General features: G+C 37.9%; 1 protein-coding gene and 1 long non-coding RNA gene across 2 annotated transcripts in view; both read right to left on the bottom strand.

Annotated features, from left to right (window-relative positions):
* The window catches only part of CD109 (CD109 molecule), a 148,098-nt gene extending 147,735 nt beyond the window's left edge, over positions 1–363 (bottom strand). The window contains exon 1 of the mRNA XM_040474606.1: positions 269–363. Coding sequence (XP_040330540.1) covers positions 269–363 — 95 coding nt within the window. The remainder of the gene's footprint in view (positions 1–268) is intronic.
* Positions 364–930: 567 nt separating this feature from the next.
* Positions 931–27,090, bottom strand: part of LOC121029673 (uncharacterized) — a 30,709-nt gene continuing 4,549 nt past the window's right edge. Inside the window, exons 2-5 of the long non-coding RNA XR_005789830.1 lie at positions 25,525–25,628; positions 9,467–9,672; positions 6,045–6,122; positions 931–1,150 (exon numbers count right to left, since the gene is read on the bottom strand). This is a non-coding gene — a long non-coding RNA (uncharacterized LOC121029673). The remainder of the gene's footprint in view (positions 1,151–6,044; positions 6,123–9,466; positions 9,673–25,524; positions 25,629–27,090) is intronic.

The following is a 27,090-nucleotide window of genomic DNA, read 5'->3' as shown; positions in this document are numbered from 1 at the left end:
AAAAAAAAAAATTAAAAAAAAAAAAAAGGAAGAAAGAAAAGGAAAGAAAGAAATTCTGGCACATGCAAAAGCTAGGTGTTGCTACTCAGAACTGTGAGAAACAATTTCCCGGGGAGACGCTTTATATTTTGGGCCGTCTCTAAACACTCTTGCTACAGAAAGTGTTCATTAAAACTGTAAAGCTTGGGGCGATTTGTATAAACACATTTAGGATTGGGGCAGCTCTCCTGTCCCAATAGGACAGTGGCCCCGGGTGCCCAGCAGTTACTTGAGCCCAGCTCCTTGCCATCCTGGCTTGTCAACAAGCTCCTTCCCCAGTTCTTTGGCACTGGCACCATCTTCAGATGACTCAGGTTTCACCATGACTACACCATAAAAGCAGAGAACTGCCAGAAACTGTTGGAAACAGGGCACATTCAGTCCCTGACAACTTAAAGTTTCTAACCCATGGAGAACAGTTTTAGATGGTGACTTTTGAATGCGGGGTAAAATGCAAAAGGAAAAGAGGTCAGCAAAGGGATGTCATATGACAAAGTTATGTGCTAAATAAGGGAGAAAGTAGCACCTAGACAAACTGTGGTTTCTGGAATCCAGGAACTTGCCTTCCTCCTTTTCCTGTTCCACCCTTTTTCACCCTGCTGCACAGCTAGCAGAGGTCCCTTATGTCCCTATGTCTCCCACAGGCAGTCTATCTTTAGTGGCCGGCTTCCTGTGCAGGCAGGGCTTGAGGATAGTGAAAAGTGTCTGAGTGGATCCTTGGGTAGAGATCCTGTCCCTAACAGAACTATTACCGCTGGTCCAGTCTCCTTACCTCTGTTGTTCAGCGAGGAGGACCGGGGTCAAGTGTGAGCCAAGCCTGGAGCTCTAAATCCGTGCTTCTCAAACTCTTAACGCGTATGAGAACCACATGAAAATGCAAGCGCTATTTCCGGGATGGGGACTGAGATTCTGCTTTTCTCCAGTATACTGTGGGTCACAGAAGGTCTACAAGGAGAGGCAATTTGGAGGCACTTTGACTTAAAAAGGGATTTGGGAACATGGAGAGAATTCTTTTCAAGCTTCACTTCACGGGGATGGGTCAACAAGTTCAGCTTTGTTCTAGAGGCAAGCAGATGTAAGAGGGACTCCAAATGTTGCATTCCAAGAAGACCTATAGAAAAGTTTAGAATGACCTAGTTATTTATTTTTTTAAGTTTATTTATTTAGAGAGAGAGCACAGGCAGGAGAGGGGCAGAGAGAGAGGAAGAGAGTATCCCAAGCAGGCTTTGTGGGGCTCAAACCCATGAACTGTGAGATCATGACCTAGTGGAGATCAAGAGTGAGACATTTAACTGACTGAGCCATCCAGGCACCCCTGACCTAGTTATTTTATAAAATTAAATCCGTGCCAATCTTAAACAAATGTACCTCTCTATGCCTTCCTTCTTTCAATACACACTTGTTGAAAAGCTTAATCACACAGAAATTTAGCGATGTAGATTTGCATAGAGATGAAGCTACTACAGGCGTGGTACAGAGCACTCAATAAAAATGTTTTAAAAGGATTATCTCTGTTCATCTCAGAAGTTTTTTTAATCAATGAAGAAAAATTGAAAATAATCTGAGGCTAAAAATAAGGGATTGGCTTAAATAAATTATGGTATATCCATGCAACAGAACACTGCAAAGTAATTAAAAATTAAGTTCTTGAATTGGAGACTAATTATCTAGAGATAAACATTCATGATATGCTGATGTGTGGATAGAGAACCTGTTTTATAAAACAGAATCTAAATATGATTCCATTTTCATAAAAATAAAGTATGTTTATGTATACATATATATTATAGATATATGCACTAAAGACAGAGTTGAAGGATATTCACCAAAATGTTATCTGTATCCTGGTAATTACCTGTATCTACCAAGTGTTCCATAATAAATATAATTGTCATTTTCATTTTGGAAGAAAACAATAAAATGGTATTGTGTTACTAAGTAGCGAGTAAGGGAGCATCTTAGAAACTCTTCTGAATAAAATTCATGAATTTTAATACTAAAAAAAATATGTGTGTTCCTCCCATGAAAACTGAATGGCCTTTGGCATAAGAATTCCCCACTGCTCCTGTGTCCCTCCTGACCTATCTTCAGGGTGTGGTTCAACGAGAAAGCAGAACCAGTATGAGACTGATCCTATGCAATCATGGCAGCTGGTGGAGCAGCCATGGCTTCTGTGTCTAGTGTTGAACCTAAAGTTGCTCTAAGTCAGCCAGGGGGTGGGGGGGAGAGCTAAATGTGGACAAGAACAAGGAAACATGAGGGAGAACTGGAACCCAGGTCTCTCTTAGCACCTCCAACTGTGCTGTCATGGGTAATCTGCAAGAGAAGCTGGCATCTTTCACCAAGAGCTGCATATGCACTTAGCCCAGAAGTCAGAAAAGTTCAAGGAGGAGATCTAACAACTGAAGAAACATAGGCCCCATTGCCACCCCATACCCACAAAGTGATTTAGCAGATCAGTAACAATGAGAGCAAGTGGCTCACCTGCCTAACACCTTGCACTGACCTTCAGAGAGTAAGCAATATGGTTTCTGCTTCACTACTGGCTTCCAAGTTCACACAGAACGTCTCTTGCAACCAACTCCAACTCAGAACCATACAGGGAGGGGAATTCTGAGAAATTTGGCTCCATCTTAGATAAGTTGCTACAGTACAAAGCTACCAAAGTCTGTGCCTCATCAACTTGACATCTGCGTCTTATCCCTTTTAACGCTATTAACTTCAAAAAAAAAAAAAGACAATAGAAAAGTCATACTTTCACTTAGCATGAGACAACTATCCCTCATACAACCAAACACAACCTACACCTCTCTCCAAAAGGGGATACAAAGTTCCTTTAATCATCTTTGGACTTTGTTCATGCCTCATCTAGCCGAATCACATTCTCACTTTGAGATCCTATATAGTACCAAGGTATAAGTTAATAGCTACTATTAACACATATGATAAAAGAATGACAGGGAGAAAAAAATATTTGGTTAATATGTACACAAATGTATTTATAGCAAAACAAGAGGGAAGTGCAAGTACACTTTGAGAAATGAGGGTACAGTCCTCAGTTTTGCTACTGGTCACATGGAAGTAGAAGGTATTTATAAACTACCTTCTTCCACTACATATTTCTCTGCTCTCAATAAGCACCTAACTTCTTTGCATGGTTCTTTGTGTGGTGAGGTGACCCAAATCTTCATTCCTGAAGGATCTGGGCCATTAGCAGTTCTTCCTATATCGTATTGTTGTTTTCTATTGATCTTAATCATGGGACCTGGGAAAACTAAGAGATGCCCCAGTATATCTTCTGCATTCTAGAAATACTCCAAACTTTCAGTGTGTGGTGGCAACTCCTTGACAAGCAGGATCATTCACTCACTCCTGCCAATAGATAGAGTAACCTCTTCTTTGGCTATTGATCCACTGACATGAGGAGCCCCAAGTGACCGGATAGCAATCTCAACCACCAGTTTAGCTGAAACATTGCAGTCCCCTACTAGAAGAAGTGCTCTCTTGGAAACCGAGACCTCTACACCAGCAGAGCCCAATGTTACTCTGGAATTGGAAGCAAAAATTTCAGTAGTGGGTCACTAGAGGTAATAGAGGAACCACTCTTATTTCCACCCCTTTATTCTCAGACCAGTGAAACTGGCTTTAGGAGAAACATTAGTTGCTGATTTAGAGCACACACCACATCCTAGAGTTTATTGTTTAATTTTTACACACTCAAATTTGCAACATTTCAGAAATATTATATATGTAATTAATGTCAATTTATATACATTATCTATTTGAGACCTATATCGATAGAATGCTGCCCAGAACACCAAAATATTCCCTGAGAATTTTTTTACCCAAGAACAGAAAGAAAAAAAATCCCTATCCACTGGAAAACAAGGAATGATATTGAAATTAACTAGGGATAATAATAATGAGACATATCTTTAACTTTCTATATGACAGTACAGAGTTTAAAATTAGAATTCTATGTCCAACCAAAATATCAAACAAGAGTGAAGATAGAAGAAAAATATTTCCAGAAATGGAATGGCTCTGAAACTTTGCCTTCCACAAACTCTTTTTAGGAAGTTACTTTAGGAAGACATATTTAGCAAACCAATTTTAAAAAGCCAAGACAAAGGAAGTTGTGAGACTCAGGAAAAAGTATATATAACCCCAAACAGCAATGAAGAAAGAAGTTTCAACAGGAAGAATTCTAAGAATAAGATCTCAAGGTGGGAGAGGGGGAAGGGAGATCTTAATAGAATAGATTAACACGATGGAAAATTGGGGGAGAAAATTGAAACAACAATATTGTAAGATAATGCAATAAAAGGTAAAGTAAATTAGATGCTCAAGGAAAAAGAAAACTGAATAAAAAGGGAAGTATAACTGTAATTCATTAGTTGGGTCTGCAGTAAACAATAATTACATAATTATGTTGATACAAGCATGGTATATTGATCTGTAACTTACAGAATCGACCTCACTGAAGGGAAGGAATTAAACTTTATTCCGCTTTTCCTATACAAACTGTATCACTGGGTAACTAGTAGATATGGGGACATTTCTCCTTATACAAGTTTTTGAGCTGATAAATGTAAAATGAATATGAGAATTAGAGCAGCACCGAAACACACCCTTAATGAATTAACAGATCTAGACCAGTGCTGCCCAGGAGAACTTTCTGTAATGATAGAAATGCTTTGCATCTGCCCTAACACAGTAGCCATGAGCAACATGAGGTTATGAGCGTTTGACATGTGGCTAGTAAAACTGAAAAACTGAATTTTAATGTTATTTAATTTGAACTAATTTAAATGTAAAAAGCAACATGTGACTAATAGCAACCACCATAGATCATGCAGACCTAAACAATGATCATAAATGCCCACTAAGTATCACAAAAGGAGACATCCAGATAGTATGTCTCCCAGTAGAAGAACCCATACCACCTAAGTGGGCTTGCCAAAAAATTGAATGCGAATCAGATCAAGCCTCTAGATTCAACTACCAATTTGCAAGGAAATATAGGGGATCATATTAAATACTACATGGATGTATTAACAAAATTCAGACCACAGGAAAATTTATAAAACAATCTAATTTCTTCAACAAATAAATTGCAAGGAAAAATAAAAGAATGGAAACTATGGATTTAAAGGGACTTAAAAGACAACTAATAGCAATATATTATGAAAAATTTGGTTCCATTACAAACCAAAAACCTAAAAAAGAAGTTATTACGTTTCTGAATGGTTGAAATTGTGAATACTGACAAGATAATGGATGATATTTTAAAAATTTTATTAATTATTTACATTGGGGTTCTATTTTCTTTTTTTGAGTTCTATTTTCTAAAAGGGTGTTTATCTTTTGGAAATACATACTGAATATTTGTGGGTGAAATATTACATCTGGGATTTGCTTCATAAATAACACAGGAACCAATTCAGACCTATAAGATGGCTATAATAAAACCAAAAACATGGGGCGTCTGGATGGCTCAGTCAGTTAAGTGTCTGACTTCAGCTCAGGTCATGATCTCTTGGTTCATGAGTTTGAGCCCTGCATTGGGCTCTGAGCTGTCAGCACAACTTCAGATTCTGTGTCTCCCTCTCTCTCTCTCTGCCGCTCCCCAGCTCGTACTCTGTCCCTCTCTCTCTCAAAAATAAATCAACATTTTAAAAAATTATAAAAACATGGGGCGCCTGGGTGGCGCAGTCGGTTAAGCGTCCGACTTCAGCCAGGTCACGATCTCGCGGTCCGTGAGTTCGAGCCCCGCGTCAGGCTCTGGGCTGATGGCTCAGAGCCTGGAGCCTGCTTCCAATTCTGTGTCTCCCTCTCTCTCTGCCCCTCCCCCCTTCATGCTCTGTCTCTCTCTGTCCCAAAAATAAAAAATAAACGTTGAAAAAAAATAAAAAATTTAAAAAAAAAATAAAAAAAATAAAAAATTATAAAAACAAAAACAAACAAAACAGAAAATAACAAGTATTAGAAAGGGGTGTAGAAACCTTTGTTGAAAGGTGCATTGTGCATTGTTGGTAGGAGTGTAAATGGTGCAGCCACTGTGAAACATGGTATGGCAGCTCCTAAAAAAAATAAACATAGAATTACCATACGATCCAATAATCCATTTCCGAGCATATGCCTAAAAGAGTTGAAATTGAAGGTAGGGACTCAAACAGATATTTGTACACCCTTGTTCATAGAAGAATTCTTCACAATAGCCAAAAGGTGAAAGCAACCCAAGTGTCCTTGATGAACGGATGAATAATAAAATGTGATGTATCCTTACATCACACATATTATTCAGTCTTAAAAAGGAAGGAAATTCATGCTCAGGTTGGGACCTTGAAAATATGCTAACTAAGGGAAATAAGCAAGTTATGAAAGGACAAATGTTGTACAAGTTCATTTATATGAGGTACCTAGAGTAGTCAAGCTTATGGGGATAGAGAGTACCTTCCACTGGTGGTTGCCAAGGGCTGAGGAGACGGAGGAATGGAGAGTTATTGTTTAACGAGTAGGGAGATTCAGTGTGGGAAGATGAAAAAGTTCTGGAGATGGATGGTAGTGGTGGTTACACAACAATGCTAACGTACTTAATGACAAAGAACATTATGCTTAAAAATGGTTAAAATGGTAAATTTTATGTTATGTATATTTTACTACAAAAAGTAACAATACAGGAAGGGATAAGCAGGTGGGGCAAAGATGGAATTATACGGCTGTGAGTTGATGACTGTTAAGCTGAATGATGAGTATATGGGGATTCATTTTACTCTTCTCTCTACTTCTGTATATGTTCAAAATTTTCCATAATGACAATATTTTTGTACCAAAACAAGATTTATACGAAGAAACAAAAAAAAAATCAGTTTAAAAGAAAAAACTAAGGGGCACCTAGGTGGTTAAGTCAGTTAAACATCTCACTCTTGATCTTGGTTCAGGTCATGATCTCACGGTTTGTGGGTTCAAGCCCCACATGAGGCTCTGCACTGACAGCACGGAGCCTGCTTGGGATTCTCTCTCTCTGCCCCTCCCCGCTCATGTGCACACTCTCTCTCCCTCTCTTTCTCTCAAAATAAATAGACTTTAAAAAAAAGGAAAAAACTTAAACAGAAAAATGGCTAATAAAACTCACCAGAAAAATATCATCACAGAGAAAATGAAAATTATGACCAAAAATTGTGTCCTAAATTACCACAGCCTAAGGAAGATACTTAGGTAAGACTTCAATGAAGAGATGGAGAGCCAGTGGAAAGATGAAACTGGAACTAGAAATGCAAGGAAAGAAAATTCTCAGTTTAAAATGACTTCCTCTAGAAAGAGACAATTGTAGGTAATGGGGATTTCTGGGTTTTCTTTTGTTTTTCTACTAAGTCTTGTAGAATTACCTGAATCTTTAAACTATGTGCATATGTAATTTTTTTCACACTATGTGTCAAGATTTTTAAACCTCACCAGTAGTATATACACACCAAAGTTTAATTGTTACATTGACCTAATACTTTGTTTTGTTCTGTTACCAACATTTTAACTTCTTGGCTTCTCCTTGCTTTTCATATTCATTGTTCACTTTTGGCACCTGTGTAACCTTAGAAATGAACACTGTATATTGACTACCAGAAAGTGATCCAGTGACTCCCTCTGCCATATATTCCTTTTTCAGAGCTGGAAAGGTAAAATACACCTTTCTAGTTTCAATCCAGCTAGACGTGGCCATGTGACATAATTCTGCATGACGATACATCCAAAAAAAAGACTGCAGAGAATGCATTCTCTCCCTGAATAAAAAAGCAACACCCCAAGAGAGCAGGCCCTTGGCTTGTCTGCTTCCAACCTGCCCAGGATACAGGCATCAGACCTTGCAACTCAGAGGATGAAAGCCACCTGAGGAGAACAGAAGGAAAGATAGGTACAAGGTACCTGGATCTGGAGCGCACTAGTAAGCAGCTGTAGCAGCCCTGGACTGCTCCAAATGCCTCCTTCCCCATCAGTTCATCTCCTTGTGGGAGGGAATTCCTGAGTCAGCGCCAGCCTGTCAAGCCTTTCCCCATGGGATTCTCCCCTTGGGCGAGGTTGGCAAGCTGTATGGTGAGCCTACTGTTGCCTCAAAGCTCTCCACTGCCACTTCTCTCTCCTGCCTGTCCAGAACATGAAAGGTGATCTTTCACATCCTGTCTTGCCCCCACAAAACCAGCACACCCTTGAGGTCAATGAGAAAGCAAGTTCTCCACCCAATTCTTCAATATTTTTTCTTTTGATTACGGCATACATTTCCACTGTCGTATTTTTTTAATATTTCTTTCTTTCTTTTTCTTTCTTTCTTCCTTCTTTCTTTTTCTTTCTTTCTTTCTTTCTTTCTTTCTTTCTTTCTTTCTTTCTCTTTCTTTCTTTCAAGAGACAGAGAGTGTGTGCCCGTGTGCGAATGTGTGTGAGCCAGGGAGGGACAGAGAGAGGGAGAGAGAATCCCAAGCAGGCTCCAGGCTGTCAGCACACAGCCCATACCAGGGGCTCAATCTCACAAACAAAGCATGAGATCATGACCTAAGCCAAAATTAAGACTTGGATGTTCAACTGACTGAGCCACCCAGGGCCCTGCCCCCCACTGTCATAGTTTAATCATAAGTTTCATCCAATCAAGCTTCAAGGGATGTTATAAGGATATATTTACTCCCATGTGCTAAAATGTGTTTGCTTATTGAACTTTTATCAAATCACAGATTTTTGGAAAAAGGAATTGTATAACAGAAAAGAATAAAACCTATGTGAATAGCATTATATAAATCTGATTCTAATATATTTAGAATATAAACCAAGTATTCAATGTACGAAAATAAAAATGATTTGAAATGGAAACAAAACACAAATGAGTCATGAAGCCAACCATATCCTTGGGTTTGTAGTGCCTAGTTTCACTGTCTTTGCTGACCTGCCTCCAGATCTTAGACTCAGTTCATCCATAATGGCTAGACTTGCCTTTGCCATGCAGTTCCCACCTCAGGACTCAGCCTGAGCCTGTGTGCATTCATACATATTTAGCTCATTTTGGCTTCTGCTCCCCTCCCAGGGTCAGCTGGCCCAAGAGCCACACAGCTGCTGTTCTCAATTCCTTGCTTTCACTGGCACCAAATATATACTTTGACTCCTATAGGGCCTGGTACTCTACCACCATTGAGCTAGTCTCTTACAGAAAGATGACATTTTCATTTTCAATACGTTAAAAAATCATATATTAATGAGGACTTCATTCAGATGCCTCTTTCAGTTACTGAAATAATTTATTATTGCATACTGCCTTTTTTCTCTTTTAATTTTTACTTCTTCCATTTATTTTTTTATTTATTTATAGAGAGGGCAGATGTAAGATGTAAGTGGGGGAGAGGGGCAGAGGGAGGGAGAGACAATTTTAAGCAGGCTCCATACTCACCGCGGGGCCTATCACAAGGCTCGACGCAAGGCTCGATCCCAGGACTCTGGGATCATAACCTGAACCGAAATCTAGAGTCAGACGCTCAACTGACTGAGCCACACAGGTGACCCTCCTTTTCTTTTTAAATTAGCTAGGCACAACCCATGGATCAGGACCACTGGATACTTCATCAAGAATTCTTGGGCTTTAGCTGGGAGGATGGCCTGCCAAGAGAGAGAAAACAAATTGACTCAGGTATCCTGTATGTCCCCAGGAGTCAGTGTAGCAGAAGTTTATTGAAGACAAGGAACATGGGATGCTCTCCTTTTGCATGAGCAAAGAAAAGAAATGAGCAGGGTTCTTCTTCAAAAGTCAAGATAAGATGCCTGCATTTCCCTTCATAGAGATATAGCATCAAAGAGAATTGGAGCTACAGGATTTCTACACAAATGGTGGGTCAACCTTCTCAGCCATGGCAAGGGTCCAGGACGATGCAGGGAGGACTGTTCCTTCTACTCTCTTTTGTACACACAGGGACTAATGGATAAATAGACAGTGTGTCTCGTCCAAGAGTGGGCAAAGTTGAGAAAAACCCAACTGAGAGGGTTTTGTGGTTTGGCTTTGCTCCTTTCTTTTTTTAACTTAAAAAATTATGTGACAACTCCTGACAAGTTCAACACCTACCTCTTTGTTCTCTCCTCCATTCTCTTCCTCTCCCTCACTAGATATTTGACATTGTCTGTCCAGAAGCAACCATCATCGTCATTTAGAATACACCCTTCCACTCAGTACTCATACTAGTAAGGTTGAGTACATCTTCACATATTAATTTTCATCTTCTATAAATGGCCTCATGAGATCTTTTCTCCCGTTTGTATTAGGTTGTCTTTTTCTCACAGATTTGTAGGAACTTTATGTGTGCTGGACTGAAATGTTATCCTAATGTATAAGTTACAAATATTTCCCTCAGTCTCTCTAGTTTTTGTTTATTCTCTCCTCTGTGGTACAGAAATTTGTATTTATGGTATGGGCAAATTTGTCACACTTTTATTTCATGGGCTGTGCCTTCTGTTAAAAAATAATCTCTTCCTACTGCAAAGTCAAAAACATATTCTCCCATAATTTCTTCAAGTAGTCTTAAAGTTTTTTCACGTCTAGATTTTTAATCCATAAAAATTTTTTCTTTACATACAGTGTGAGGAAGGTATCTGATTTTACTTTTCCATAGGAATCCACTGTCCCAATAAATGCATTAAATAATGATTCTTTAATTTGTTTGTATTGCCACCTGAACAGACTTTTAGTTCTTCAGTATTTTGTCTGCATTTCTTTCTATAGTAACAAAAATTTTAACTGGAAACCTGGGCATTCAGACTTAAGTACATTTCCCAGCCTTACTTACAGCAGAATGTGGCCATGTTCTGGCCAAAAAGTGTTAGAGGAAGTAGTGTATGCAAACTTCAGGAAATGTCCCCAAAGGGAGGAGACATACCTTCATCCTTCCTAAACCGCTTTTCTTCTGGTGGAATACAGACATGTTGGCTAGAGCTGGAGGAACCATCCTGAGCCATTAGTTGAGTTTAGGAAATTTGGCCATGCACAGTGGTATAAAAAGTTATAAGAAGTGGTATAAAAAGTTGCTCCCTCACTTCCTCTGCATTAATAGGTGAGAAAGAAATACACATCTATCCTGTTTAAGCCATTGCCATTTTGAGAATTCTGTCTCTCACAGAAAGAAATTCTAACTAATATATTTATATCAATCTGCCACAAATACTTCAGTCTATTTCTAAGCTCTCATTTCTCTTCTACTGACCTATTTATCTACCATTGGACCAGACACCATATGCTTTAATTAATATAGTTTTATATTAAGTTTTAATGTCTAATATGTAAATCACCTCCCCTAGTTGCTTTTCAGAATTGCTTTTGGCAGTTCTTTGACTATTACTCTTCCATATTGACTTTAGAGTCTGTCTAGTTCCATGGCAGAAAGTGTTGTGGCATTTTTACTTGAATTTCATTTAACCTATAGATAACTTAAGGAGCATCAACACCATTATGAAATTGAATGTTCCCATCCATGGGCATGGTATAGCTCTAGATTTATGTTTTTATGTTTTACAATAACATTTTTTGCTTTTTCTCCATAAAGGTCTGCATATCCTTTGTCAGATTTATAGTCCCTGGGGCGCCTGGGTGGCTCAGTTGGTTAAGTGTCTAACTCTTGGTTTCAGCTCAGGTCATGATCTCATGGTTTGTGATGTGAGTTCGAGCCCCATATCGGGCTCTGTGCTGACAGCTTAGAGCCTGGAGCCTGCTTCAGATTCTGTGTCTCCCTCTCTCTCTACCCCTCTCCCACTCATGCTCTGTCTCTCTGTCTCTCTCTGTCTCTGTCTCTCTCTCTCTCTGAAAAATAAATAAACATTGGGAAAAAAAAGATTCAGGGGCGCCTGGGTGGCTCAGTCGGTTAAGTGTCTGACTTCAGCTCAAGTCATGATCTCACCGTCCATGAGTTCAAGCCCCACGTTGGGCTCTGTGCTGTCGGCTCAAAACCTGGAGCCTGCTTCAGATTCTGTGTCTCCCTCTCTCTCTCTCTCTCTGCCCCTCCCTCACTCATGTTCTGTCTCTGTCTCTCAAAAATGAATAAATGTTAAAAAAAAATTTTAAAGATTCATAGTCCTTGATATTATTGTAAGCGGTATTTTTTACTGCAATGTTTAATGGGTTACTGACGGTATAAAAAATACCATTAAGGGGCGCATGGGTGGCTCAGTCGGTTAAGCGTCCGACTTCGGCTCAGGTCATGATCTCACAGTTTATGAGTTCGAGCCCCGCATCGGGCTCTGTGCTGACAGCTCAGAGCCTGGAGCCTGCTTCACATTCTGTGTCTCCCTCTCTCTCTGCCCCTTCCCTGCTCATGCTGTGTCTCTCTCTGTCTCAAAAGTAAATAAACATTAAAAAATTTTTTTTAAAAATACCATTAATTTTTGTGTATTAGTCTTATATTCAGCAACCCTGCTGAACTCATTTGTTCTAAGAGTTTGTCTGCAGAGTCTCTTGCATTTCCTATTAATTACTTTCCATCAAGTAACCACAGGGATGTGGAAAAAGTAGAGTTGAATTGACTCAATGGTGACAGCATCAAGACTCTTGAAATAGAAGAGTATAGGCAAGAAGTTTGGATGCTAGCAGTAGAGACAAGCCAGTAACATGGTGACAGGATGAACAAGGCAGAGTTGGAATTCTGAGCAAGAATACAAGCTACCACTCTTGAGGGGTATATGTTAGCACTGGAGCCAGAGATAGGGCCATGAAACACAGGAGTTGAGGGAAAGGAGAGTAGAGTCTAAGAAGATTCAAGAATCACAGGCAGTAACTGAACCAGACAACATCACTCCCATAGAGATCATTTAAGGCAGATCAGTTTGGGCCAAAAATAGACTTTGTCCAATCTGAAGAAACATGGGGACAAAAGTTGCTCTGTCTTAGTTGAGACACTGAATGCCACTATGGGAGTCAATACCATTGCTAAGCAGGAAGGTGTATGGCAGAAAAGAGAAGAACTGGATCCCAGCCAAGGATGGATGACTGGAAGCCACTTTAGACTGAAACATTTTGACATCTCATAAACACTGAAAAGAAAGGTAATTTTGTCAGGGCTGCAGTGTCTCTCCAGAGCTTGTAGTTAATAAGCCCTTCTTTACAATTCTCGTCACCACTTCTGAATTCTGTAGTGTTTTACATTTTCATTACAGGGTTATGTGAATTTTAATAAAAGGCTCAGAATATTACAGCAATGCCTCTGAGTTCTAGATGTCTATGTAAGGGGCCCTGAAATCACATTAGGATAGTTAGGAAACAGCTCTACTATCTGGAATAGGATTCTTACTCTTTTCAACCTAAAGGTCTAAAAGCAGAGGGGTGCCTGGATGGTACATCAGTTGGTTAAGCATCCAAATCTTGATTTCGGCTGAGGTCATGATCTCATGGTTCATGGGTTCAGGCCTCACATTGGGCTTTGCACTGACAGCGCGGAGCCTGCTTGGGATTCTCTCTCTCTCTCTCTCTCTCTCTGCCCCTTCCCGGTGGGCACATCCTCTCTGTCTCTCTCTCCCTCCCCCCCCCTCAAAAATAAATAAATAAATAAACATGAAAAAAAATTTTAAGGTCTAACAGTAAAAATCAGGAGGGATGGTAATTGGGACTAGAGGTCCATAAAGTGATAGATGCCAGAACTCATTTGACTTTCATTCTGAATCTAGGAAAAGCCTGCTGCAAATGGTTACCACCATGCCAGTGGCCAGAGAAGTAGCCAGACTTTTAACAACCTCGAGACCCAGGGTGCTGCCATTCTGCATCAGCCTGCCACCTAGTGGTCATAGCAGTTTATGCAACATGTTACTTGAGTCACCACATGATCTACCTCATCCTTTTCTGTGCCTCAGAGTCCACGCTTACTGGGTCAAAATAAGGAAAAAAAGGGAAGTAGACATTCCTGTTACAATGTGACATGGCAATAAAGTTATTGATAAAATTATTATGGCAAGATGTTTCCAATAATAAAGAAATGTAACGTCTTATACTTGTTATATAATCAGGAGTTTCCTTAAAACAACTGTTTCAGGGTGCATGGGTGGCTCAGTCAGTTAGGCATCTGACTTCAGCTCGGGTCATGATCTCATGGTTTGTGAGTTCAAGCCCTGTGTCGGGCTCTGTGCTGACAGCTCAGAGCCTGGAGCCTGCTTAGGATTCTGTGTCTCCCTCTCTCTCTGACCCTCCTTTGGTTCTCTCTCTCTCTCTCTCTCTCTCTCTCTCTCTCTCTCTCTCAAAAATCAACATTAAAAAATAAAAATAAATAAAAATAAAACATTTGTTTCAATGTTACTTGCTTAAACATCAGTGAAATGGACTATCAGTATCCTCAGCTTATGCCACAGTTAGATGATTGGCTCAGCCTTGTAGAATGCTATGAAGGACACAAAAAATGAGACCACAGAGATTTTAGGATTACCATACTGATCTTGAGTAGTCTTATATTCATCACTGTAGACATCAGGGTGGACAAAAGAATTTCAATTTCCTTCAATAAAAATTGAAGATAACCTCAAATAATGCCAAGTTCAACCTTAGAACAAAAGCCATCCTAAAAATACCTTTCACTCATACTTCTTAGAGACTGTAAGTAAGACTAGGTTACTTCTTAAAAAACCTGTAAGATTATTTATTCCAAAATATTTTCCATTGTATTTAGACCTGTGGTATGAAAAGATGTTACTCTGAACCAACCCAGGGACTCTCAGGATAAACTTGAATGATCTCCCAACTTCAGGTCTCTCCAGAAATAGCAGCTGTAGGGAACAGCAAGCCACCAGGCAGACTCTGGAGTAGTGCTGAGTAGGAATTTCAGGCCCAGGCCTAAATCTGGAGCCCTATTCATGCAAAGTCATCTGGGATAGGGACCATTCATGGCCCTTTCATAGCTTTACCTCTAGATTATATGCACTCAAAAAGCATCATCAACCTTGGGAATGCAAGCTGGTGCAGTCACCCTGGAAAACAGTATGGAGGTTCCTCAAAAAACTAAAAATAGAACTACCCTATGACCCAGCAATTGCACTACTAGGCAGGTAGTGCTGTTTCGAAAGGACACATGCACCCCCATGTTTATAGCAGCACTATCAACAATAGCCTAAGTATGGAAAGAGCCCAAATGTCCACTGATGAATGAATGGATAAAGAAGATGTGGTATATATATACAATGGAGTATTACTGTGCAATCAAAAAGAATGAAATCTTGCCATTTGCAACTACGTGAATGGAACTGGAGGGTATTATGCTAAGTGAAATTAGTCAGTCAGAGAAAGACAAAAATCATATGACTTCACTCATATGAGGACTTTAAGAGACAAAACAGATGAAAATAAGGGAAGGGAAACAAAAATAATATAAAAACAGGGAGGGGGACAAAACAGAAGAGACTCATAAATATGGAGAACAAACTGAGGGTTATGGGAGGGGTTATGGGAGGGGGGGATGGGCTAAATGGGTAAGGGGCACTAAGGAATCTACTCCTGAAATCATTGTTGGACTATATGCTAATTTGGATGTAAATTTTAAAAAATAAAAAATAAAAAAAAAGACACCTGAGACACTTGAGATAGTTGGAAAAAGTGAATTTGGACTGGACACTAGAAGATATTATGAAATTATTGATAACATTTTCAGATGTGATAATGGTATTGAGGTTGTGTTAGAGAATGTCCTTATTGTTAGGAGAAGCATAATAAAATATTTAGGAAAAAAAAAGTATCATCAACCCAAAACTCCATGATGATGATAGTCTCTAATTTGGAATTAATCAGTGCTACCCTCTCATATACTGGAGTTTTGTTTGTTTTTACTTTTTGTTTTGGTTTTATGCCATAAAAGTTTTTCTCTACTTGCTGACTGTAAATCATTTATTAAAATGAGCCCAGTTTAAGATAATGCTTAGTAAAAAACTGATCTCACATGTTTAAGTGCAAAAAAGGGAGGAAAGGAAAATACACATGAAAGGGCATCTCTCTTTCTCACAATTTAGGAGGATAGGAATCAGCATTCATGGAACACTACCCTGCTCTGGATATTTTGCCATCTTGTATATTACTTAAACCTTCAGATAAACTTATGAATTTGAGAAGGTAGTACCTAGGTTCAGATCCTTCCTCAACACTTACCATCTGTGTCCATGAGCAAACTGCTTACCATCTCCAAGCCTCAAGGTCCTTGTCTGTCAAATAGAGATAATACCTGGGAAGAGCCATAAAGATAAAGAACCTGGCACAGGAAACCACCCAATAAACTGTAGTAGACATTAAACTGAAGCCAGGTATTAATTCCATTTTATGGATGATAAACATGTCAGTTCTAAATTGTTTTCAAACCATTGCAACTTAAAAAAAAAAAAAAAGAGGAATAGCAAAAATCTACAATTAGAGCCATATCTAGAAACCATAACAGCTATTGTTCCATTGATTACTACAGAAAAGAGAAAGAAATGCACTAGCATTTTTTTTAACTTTTTTTTAAAGTTTATTTATTTTTGAGACAGAATGAGCAAGGGGGGTAGTGAGAGAACAAGTCGAGGGGCGGGGGGATGGTGTGCAGAGAGAGGGAGACAGAGGATCCAAAGCGGGCTGACAGCATACAGCCCCATGAGGGCCTCGAACCCACAAACCATGAGATCATGGCCTGAGATGAAGTCGGATGCTTAACCAACTGAGCCACCCAGGCACCCCTTTCTCTTTTTTTTGTAGATTTCTTTGAAGTAGTCTCTACACCCAACATGGGGCTCACACTCACAACCCCAAGATCAAGAGTCACGTGCTTTCCCAACTGACACAGCTCTTCTAAATTCTACTTTCAGGATACCCAGGTTTGTTTGTTTGTTTTACACATACTGGGTTTATAATGAACTATCAGAAAAGAAAAGATTTATTTTTCCCTACTTTTCTCCAGCTCCTGTCAGAAAAGTTTTCAAGTTTCCTAAGATTTGAGCAAATAATTGCTAGTGCAATTTTGTTTCCTCAAGATAGCTGAAACTATCTCCAGCAATTCCATTCATTCTCAAGGATCCAATTACAAGAATGCAGGGTTTCCTTAGGCAACAATGAAGTTCCATGTATATTTCTGTGCGATGCTTTGGTATTGTTTTTTGTATTCCTTTTGAACTTACACAAGATCCAAATTATTACACTGTTAATAAGTTAATTAATATACATCAACCCTGGTCAGGAGACAGCAGAAGGAACTATTCCTATCATTTGCAATGCGATAAAGAACTTAAAAGATCCCTTATGTGTAGGAATTGATCTGAGCAGCACCAGCAAGTTTACCTAGACTGAGGGACAGTTTCCATAGAAATACTAAGCATCTTGATAACAATTTATCAATCCCAAAAAATATATATGACATGAGAAGTTTAGCGATAAAAATATGCATTAGATTTTATGGTTTTCACTACATGAAATATTTTTTAATTTTTTTAAATGTTTATTTATTTTTGAGAGAAAGAGAAACAGAGCACAAGTGGGTGAGGGGCAGAGAGAGAGAGGGAGACAGAATCCCAAGCAGGCTCCATGCTGCCAGCACAGAGCCTGACACGGGGCTTGAACACACAAACTGTGAGATCATGACCTGAGCCAAAATCAAGAGTTGGACTCTTAACCAACTGAGCCACCCAGGTGCCCCTAAAAATATTAAATTTCAGTGTTAATATGTAAAATATAGTAGAATCTTAAAGCCTTTCCATCCAATACGATCTTTTGTATGTGTTCTCTTCAAACATGAAGATGATGATACAAAATCTCTATCAAAAAGCCATGACTTGACAAGAGGAGACAGGTATAGAACTGTTACAGAGCGGGAAAAAAGAGAGACTTAGAATGTTCAACATTATATGTCAATAGGGGATTGCAAATCTAAAAAACAATGAGATACCTCTACAGACCTATTAGAATGGCTGAACTCCAAAACAATGACAATACCAATTGCTGGTGAGGATGTGGAGCAACAGGTACTCCCATTCATTGCTGGTGGGAGTGCAAAATGGTAGTCACTTTAGAAGACAACTCAGTGGTTTCCTACAAAATTAAACATACTATTACCATATAATCCAACAACCGTGCTCCCAGGTATTTACCCAAATGAGCTGAAAACTGAAGTCCACAGAAAAACCTGCTGAAGTGGGGTTGGGAACAAATGGTCAAGAAGGAATTCTTGAGACGTGTTATAGTGCAACTTAGTAAGTTTATTTGGGTAGCATGGAGACAGGACCTGTGGGCAGAAAGGGCTGTCCTTTTGCTGTGTGAAGCTGGTAGTTATATGCTTAGTGCTCAGGGGGAGGGGATGTGCAGGGAGTATTAGATGATAAATGTCTTCTTCGAATTTCTATTTATAAAACTACTTTTGCAACATTTCTCTGGCGCTTATAATTCAGCTTGATATTAACTATCGGTGAAATGTACAGGAAGTCATGAGACCCTTTAACAATATAGCAGCCAGTACCTATTTGATCCTTAATGAAACTGCAGGGTCAGCCTTCTGGGCTGAAGGTGAACCTTTTTCTGCTTCTATGCCTCATTACTGCAATACATATTTATAGTAGCTTTATTCATAATTGCCAAAGCTTGGAAGCAACCAAGATGTCCTCCAATAGGTGAATAAACGAATTATGACACATCTAATACAATGGATTAGTATTCAACCATAAAAAGAAGTGAGTTATCAAACCAAGAAAAGATGTAAAGGAATCTTAAATGCTTAAGGAAGTTTGCCTGTAAAGACCTCATATTATATGACTCCAACTATATGTCACTCAGGAAAATGCAATATTATAGAGACAGTAAAATGATCACTGGTTAAAAAACTAAAAAAAAAAAAAAAGGTAAAATAAAATAAAATACCATTGGCTGCCAGGGGTTGGGAAAGAGGGGTCGGGAATAGATAGGTGGAGCCTGGGGACTTTTTTGGGCAATGAAACTATTCTGTATGATACTGTAATGGTGGATACATGACATTATGCATGTGTCAAAATCCACAGAACTGTACAACACAAAAAGTGAACCCCAATGTAAACTATGGACTTCAGTTGATAGTAATACATTGGTTCATCGATTGTAACAAATGCACCAGTGCAAGATGTTAATAATAGGGGAAACTGGATGGGGTGAGCAAGATTGAGGAGTGGGGCTAATATGGAAACTGTCTATACTTTTGTTCAATTTTTCTGCAAACTTAAAACTGCTCTAACAAATAAAATCTACGGGCACCTGGGTGGTTCAGTCAATTAAGCATCCGACTTTGGCTCAGGTCATGATCTTATGGTTTGTAAGTTCGAGCCCCACATCAGGCTTTGCCCATAGCTCAGAGCCTGGAGCCTGCTTCGGATTCTGTGTCTCCCTCTCTCTCTCTGCTCCCCCTCTCAAAAGTAAATAAACATTAAAAAACAAAATAAATAAAATCTATTAATTTTCTAAATAAGAGAGACATATACACATATCGATGAATTTCAGTTAAAATTATTTTATTGATTTTGATTCTAACTAAATGTGCTATAAAAAGATATCTTTGAGACAACTGAGGAAATTTAAATACGGATGAATGATAGATGATATTAAAGAATTACTGCACGATTTGTTTTGTGTGATCATGGCATCATTATTTTTTAAGCCCTTACCTGAAATGTATGAAATTATATCTGGAATTTGCTTAAAAACACTCCAGTGGTGGGGCACCTGGGTGGCTCAGTCAGTCGAGTGTCTGACTTCAGCTCAGGTCATGATCTCATGGTTCATGAGTTTGAGCCCCACATCCAGCCCTGTGCTGACAGCTCAGAGCCTGGAGCCTGCTTCAGATTCTGTGCCTCCCTTTCTCTCTACCCCTTCCCCACTCACACTCTATCTCTTTCTCAAAATCAAATAAACATTAAAAAATGTTTTTAATAAATACATACATACATACATACATACATACATACATACATACATAATAAAATAGTCCCATGATGGGGTGCTTGGGTGTCTCAACAGTTAAGCATCTGACTCTTAATTTCAGTTTAGGTCATAATCTCACAGTTTGTGAGATTGAGTTCCATGTCAGGCTGTGCACTGACAGTGTAGAGCCTGCTTGGGATTCTCTCTCCTCTCTCTCTCTCTCTCTCTCTCTCTCTCTCTCTCTGCCCCCCTCCCCAAGATAAATAAATAAACATTATAAAATAGTCCAATGATGGTTTTGGGGGAAAGGAGGACGAGGGGACACAAGTTGGTAGAATGGGAGATAGATGAAACAAATTTGGCAAAATACTGGTAATCATCAGAGTTACATAAATAGTCAATTGAGGTTTATTATTCTATTCTGTCTACTTTTGTGCATGTTTGAAGTTTTTCATAATGAAAAGAATTTTTGGCATGTACTTTAAAATGTTTTTAAGGATTGTGCTGATCTGTTTCCCTCATAACTAAAGGGCATAGGAGACTGGATTAGAACATAGTCTAGGTTTTCAAATAGGACCACCTGCTACACAGTGATGAACACGGACAGGGTGGGAATGATTGGGTGGTAACTGGTATTCTTTTTCAAATGTTGTACTTGCAAACTAATCCAAACATAGGTGACTTTCCTTAAACCTGCATCGCAGCATTCAATTTATACATTCCCTTGCCTAAGTAATCAGAAAAAAGCCAACAACAAAAAACCTGAGACACAGCTGAAGCTATCACTGAAAGTTTCTTCCAAGCTTTACAAAGGTATAAAAGCGTTAACTTCCTTAAACCTGCATCATAGCATTCAATTTGTTCATTTCTGTTCCTTAACTTATCAGAAAATGTCCACAATAAAAACAATGACTCTGAGATACAATTAAAGCTATCAGAAGTAATGAGGTCAGCGGACAGGCACCTACTCCAGTCCAAACCTGCTCCACTTTTTTACAGCTCTCTATGTGTATACTAAAACTGAGCTTTGTTTCCAAAAATATCCTTTACAGTCCACTTGGTACTTTCTAGGACAAAGTGTCTTTAAAAGTTCTTTTACCTTTGTTTGTTTGTTTTCATATTCATGTCTATCAGCCTTCTAATCCTCTGGGGTTCCCTTTTCCAATCCTTGGACTTGATAGAATCTAGCCTCCTTAGTTCTAACACTACACCCTCTAGCATAACAATTAACCCCATCCTCAGACCCTTCCCATTGATGATGGGTTCAGATGATGGGCCAAAACACTGACTAACACCTAAGCCAGGCAAATTTTAGCACCCTAAGAATGAGAAGTTACATAGATGATCCACTGGAAGACGGCATGGGGTCTGGAAAAATACAAACACACATTCTAATCCTTGTGCTTAAGTAAATTCCTCTCTCTGAGCTCAGGTTTCCTTAGCTATAAAATGAGAATATTGTTACCAAAACCTACGAAAGCTTTGAAAATTAAATAATGTATGTGTTACCATGGTGTCTGACACATAACAGGTACTGAGCATTAGTTTCTTCTATTTTCTAATACATTGGACCAAAGTGGTGGTAGGTGTGTTTTTACCACAGGTTCTAACTTGTAAGCACTGTTGGCACAGGGTTGTTTTAAGAAATTAGCAACCCTGGGGCACCTGGCTGGCTCAGTCAGTAGAGCATGTGACTCTTGATCTTAGGGTCATGAGTTCAAGCTCCACATTGGACATAGAGCTTACAATACAATACAATACAATACAATACAATACAATACAATACAAAAGTAATATAAGATGAAATGAAATTTTAAAAGAAATTAACAACCTTAGTTTCTGCCCTTACTCTGATCATCTTTTCTCCTTCAGGCAAAAGTCCTTCCCATGGCTCCACCTTCTACGCCCTGTATCCCTGTATCTTTTTTCCTTATCAATTCACTGATGCCCTCCTCCAGGAAGTGTTGTATGGGGTCTGCCTCTGCTGACATTACAGTAGCTAAGCCAACAGTTTGGTTACATGACAGGCAATAATGTAACAATAAATCAAGAGGCTACTGGGATTTTTTTTCCAAATAAACACACATTAATGTAAAAGGAAAGGTAAATTTTAACAGATTTAAAAGCTTTTCTCCAGTTTTCCTATCCCTCAAAATACTTTGGAAACTTTCCCCTAAAACTGTCTTAAGAACCTATTCTTAAATTTCTCTCTTATAAAATCTCATTATTTTATAGTCACCTCTTGTAAGTTAAAACTGAGACCTGGTTTAAGTGCTTTCTTTTATATGTAAGGATGGCACTACATAGCTCATTAATTATGTATCTTACTGTTGGCTTTTATTTGGGGCTGGGAATTGAATCAATCACATTCTGCAGATTGAGTTCTCTTTTTGTTGTTGTTATTAGATTTCTATTCTTTGCTATTTTTTTGTATGTTTGTTTGTTTGTTTCTTTCCACAACATTAAAAGGGGTCTATTGATAGAACTGGAATCATCTCACCAACTGATTTGCAGATTGCAATTTTTACTCCTAAGGAACTTATTTAGAAAGATAATCTGAACATAACTGCTTTTCCCCACTTTAAATTACTGGAAGAGAAAAACCAGTAAGTGTTCCCTATTAATAGAATACATAAAAAATGAAAATTCAGCTATCCCTTGACTAAAGGATTAATCATAGTCTCTCTAAAAATAGCAAACTTGCATGTGTCATCTTAAATATGATTGGCTTTGTATAAAACTTAGAAACACATCCTTTGGAAAAATAAGGTATTGCTGTACTAATAGCAGGTTATCATGATGCCCTCACACTTATTAATATCAATATTCCATTGATCACAGATTTTGTTTTCTGTTATAAAATAACAAGTTATTTTCTAAGCCAGTATATCTTTCCTTACTCAGAATGAATGTATGTGTGGACAGAATTCTGACCAAAAGGGTTACCAGGAAGGGCTGACTCAACAGAGCTGTGGCTTCACATATTAGTTAGAAGAACAGATTTGAACCTTAATCTTCTAATCTGCCTGAGTCATTCAATTTCAAGTTGCTTTGCATGCACTTTTAGCTTATTTCTGAAGGTCATTCTGTTTCTTGCGCTTCTTGTGTGTTTAGCCAGCTGATTTACTATCTGCTCCACTGATATTTCACAACATTTGCAAAATTTGGTTTACTTTCCTTGAAGTTAAAGAGATAAAACTATGACATATCTTCTTTCCAAGTATTTAAATTGTATATATCAGCTTTTTACAGGCTTTTCCCAGAGGCAACATTACTCATAGCTTTTTTTTTTTTAATAAAGCTGCTTTTTTGGCGCCCCTACAACAAGGCAATGAAAGAAGACTGATAAAGAAAATGTCATATGATTTGTAATCAGCATTTGACAACTTCACATACTATATACCTATCATTGAAATGACTTCTACAACTAAGTGAAACTGTACCCAAAAGTTTTAAGATGGAAAGTTAACATATAAAATGTAGAAAATTAAGGGAATTATGGAGACTGACGGTCCTAGGATTTGAATACCAGAAAAGGCAATAACTCTGAATTCTAATAGTGGCTTTCACTGATCTTGAACAAATCACTTCATTCAATTGCCATCCATTCATTCCCCTCTTTAAAAATGTTTATAATAATACCCACATCTGTGGATATGTTCCAAGAATTACCCAATTATTAGGTTATAAAGCATGTGGATATGTTCCAAGAATTACCCAATTATTAGGTTATAAAGCACTAGGAAATTTTAACTCTGCTGTGAAAACAATTAAGTGCATGCTAGCATATAAACATGACAGAAAACTGCATATTTACCTGTCTTATTTTGTTTATGTCTTGATCACTATCTGAGGACATCTGACAGTACAGCTGCCTAAAGTTAACAGGATATGGGAAAGTATGTCCAGACTATCCATTTTTTAAATTCCTTCCTAAAAATATTATTGCTCTTCCTCTGGAATATATTAATCATATACCACTTGCTCTCTAGAAAATATAAATAAAAACTACATCCTCTAACTTTCATAATTGTTAGAGAAATATTTATACTTCTCTTGGACGATAATTGATAAATGTTTCCTTCGAGGTACATCTTACTCAAAAACTCCTTGGATGCAGAAACCATGTTTATACATCTTGTAGACTCCCACAGCAACCAGGAAAGGGCCTCTCACATAATACGAAGCTCCATAAATATTTTTTTCATAAATATTTCTTAAGCTGTTCTCTCTGCTTAGGACGGGGAATGAAAAATAAGTAAGACAAGGTTCCTGTTCTTAAGCAATGACACATATTATCATACTGTCTTAGATAACTCTAACACAATTTGCTATAATAAAAAATGGAAAAGGGAGAGATTGTTAAGAAATCAAAGCTGACATTTTAGTCTAAGGACAAATAACTCATTATACACAAAAGAAGCAAATAGGTAGAGGGAATAACACAAGGAAAAACATTGTATGTATAAGGTTCAGTGAGTAGTCCAATGTGTAAAGCATAGAGCAGATGGCAGGAAGTGGTAGATGAGACTAGAAACAGGGTCCAGTTTGTAAAGGTCTCGCGTTGTATACCAAAGAATTTGGATTTTATCCTAGAGACAAATGGTCTTCAAAGTGGGGTGCACTCACCCAAGAGCATATGTAAAATTATTCCAGGAAAAATCACAACATCTATTTACATTTATCTTTTCTCATCCTTTTACATTTTGAGTGTTTGATGAGTGTAGTGTGTGTGTGTGTGTGTGTGTGTGTGTGTGTGTGTGTGTTATAAAGAAAAATACATGTGTTGGGTGCATATTCATAATTTTTATTGATGGAGTACACAATCAAAAAATGTGAAGACCTAGGCAATAAGCTACCACTGAAAGGCTTTTTTTTAATTTAAAATTTTAAAAATCAGATTTATATCTTAGATAACATTGAGGTACATACAGATGATATAGGGAAAAGAATTTTTTTCAGCCTTATTGAAATATTATTGACATATAGCATACATAAGTTTAAAGTGTTCAATTTTGATATGATACATGTATATATTGCAAAATGAATATCACAATTGTTAACACTTCTATCCTATCACATAATTACCTTGGTGTGTGTATATGTCTGTAGTGATTACATTTAAGATCTACTCTCTTAACTACTTTTTTTAAAGTTTATTTATTTATTTAATCTCTACACCCAACATGGGGCTCAAAGTCACAACCCAGAGATCAAGAATCACCCACTCCTCTAACTGAGCCAGCCAGATGCCCCAACAACTTTTAATTATATAACACAGTATTATTAATTATACTCCCATGCTACACATTACATTAGAATTTATTGTTATAACTGGGAGTTTGTACCCTTTGACTGACATCTCCATTTTCCTTACCACCCCCAGCCCCTGGCAACCACCATTGTACTATTTCTAGGAGTTCAGCTTTTTTAGATCCTGCATATATGCAAAACATACAGTATTTGTGTTTCTCTGTGTGACCTATTTCACTTAATATAATGCCCTCAAGGTCCATCCATGTTGTCACAAAAGACAGATTCCTTTCTTTTTATGGTTAAATAATATTCCATATTCTTCCACATTCATATTCCATACTCACTTCAATATTCCATTTTATGTATGTTACATATCACATTTTCTTTATCCATTTCTCTGTTGATGGCTCCTTAGGTTGTTTCTAGATCTTGGCTATGGTGAATAATGCTGCAAAAAAAAAAAAAAAATGCTGCAATGAACATCGGGGGTGCAGATATCTCTTTGAGATAGTGTTTTCATTTCCTTCTGATATATACCCAGAAGTGAGATTGCTGGATCATATAGTAGTTCTGTTTTTAATTTTTTGAGGAATCTCCATACTGTTTTTCACAGCAGCTGTACCAGTTTATGTTTCCACCACCAATGGTGCGTGAAAGTCCCTTTTATCTCCAATCCTCACCAATACTTATCTCTTGTCTTTTTGATAATAGCCATTCTGATAGATGTGAGATGATATCCTATTGTGGTTTTTTGATTCATATTTCCCTGATGATCAGTGATGTTGAGCATCTTTTCATGTACCTTTTGGCAATTTACATGTCTTCTTTGGAAATATGTCTACACAAGTCCTTTGTCTAGTTTTTAATACTATTGCTTGGTTTTAGTTTTGCTATTGAGTTGTATACGTTCCATGTATATTTGGATATTAACCCCTTACCAGACAGATGGTTTGCAAATATTTTCTCCAATTTTTTAGGGTATCTTTATATTTTGCTGATTGTTTCTTCTGCCGTGCAGAGCATTTAGTTTGATATAGCTCCACTTATTTAAGTTTTTATTTTGTTGCTTATGCTTTGGGTGTCACGTCCAAAAAAAAATCATTGCAATGACAGATGTCAAGGAGATCTTTTGGGAATTTTACAGTTTCAGGTCTCACATTTAAGTCTTTAATTTATTTCAAGTTAAATTTTGTGAGTAGTGTAATATAGGGGTCCAATTTCATTTTTTTGCATATAGTTATCCACTTTTCCAACACCATTTATTAAAGAAATTATCCTTTCCCCATTGACTATTCTTGGCTCCCTTGTCAAACATTAGTTGACCATATAGGTGAAGGTTTATTTCTGAGCTCTCAAGTCTGTTCTGCTGGCCTTTGTGTCTATTTTTAATGCCAGTACCATACTATTTTGATTATGATAGCCTTGTAATAAAGTTTGAAATCAGAATTTCAAAAAGATAATGTAAGAGAGAAATATTTTTAAAAAAGAAAGAAAGAAAAGAAAAAGAGAAGTATGGAGAAGAGAATAGAGTGGAGAGAAACCTTAGACTTTAAAAAAAATTTTTTTAGTGTTTATTTATTTATTTTTGAGAGAAAGGGAGAGAGAAACAAAGTGTAAGCAGGGAAGAGGCAGAGAGAGAGGGAAACACAAAATCTGAAGCAAGCTCCAGGCTCCGAGCTCTCAGTACAGAGCCCAATGCAGGGATCGAACCCACAAACCATGAGATCATGACCTGAGTCAAAGTCGGATGCTTAACCGACAGCCACCAAAGCACCCTGGAACCTTAGACTTAATGGAAATTTTTCTATCAATCATGTTAAAAATATTTTAACATCCCTCCTTAAATATTATACCTAAGTCACTAAGTTTAGTTGATACCCTTGTATAAGTTATAAAGATATGAGAAAAAA

Source organism: Herpailurus yagouaroundi, unplaced genomic scaffold (genome assembly GCF_014898765.1).
Source record: "Herpailurus yagouaroundi ecotype Mexico unplaced genomic scaffold, PumYag 139, whole genome shotgun sequence".
Taxonomy (NCBI): domain Eukaryota; kingdom Metazoa; phylum Chordata; class Mammalia; order Carnivora; family Felidae; genus Herpailurus; species Herpailurus yagouaroundi.
Note: the sequence above shows the minus strand (reverse complement) of the source record. Positions and strands in the feature narration are given on the sequence as shown.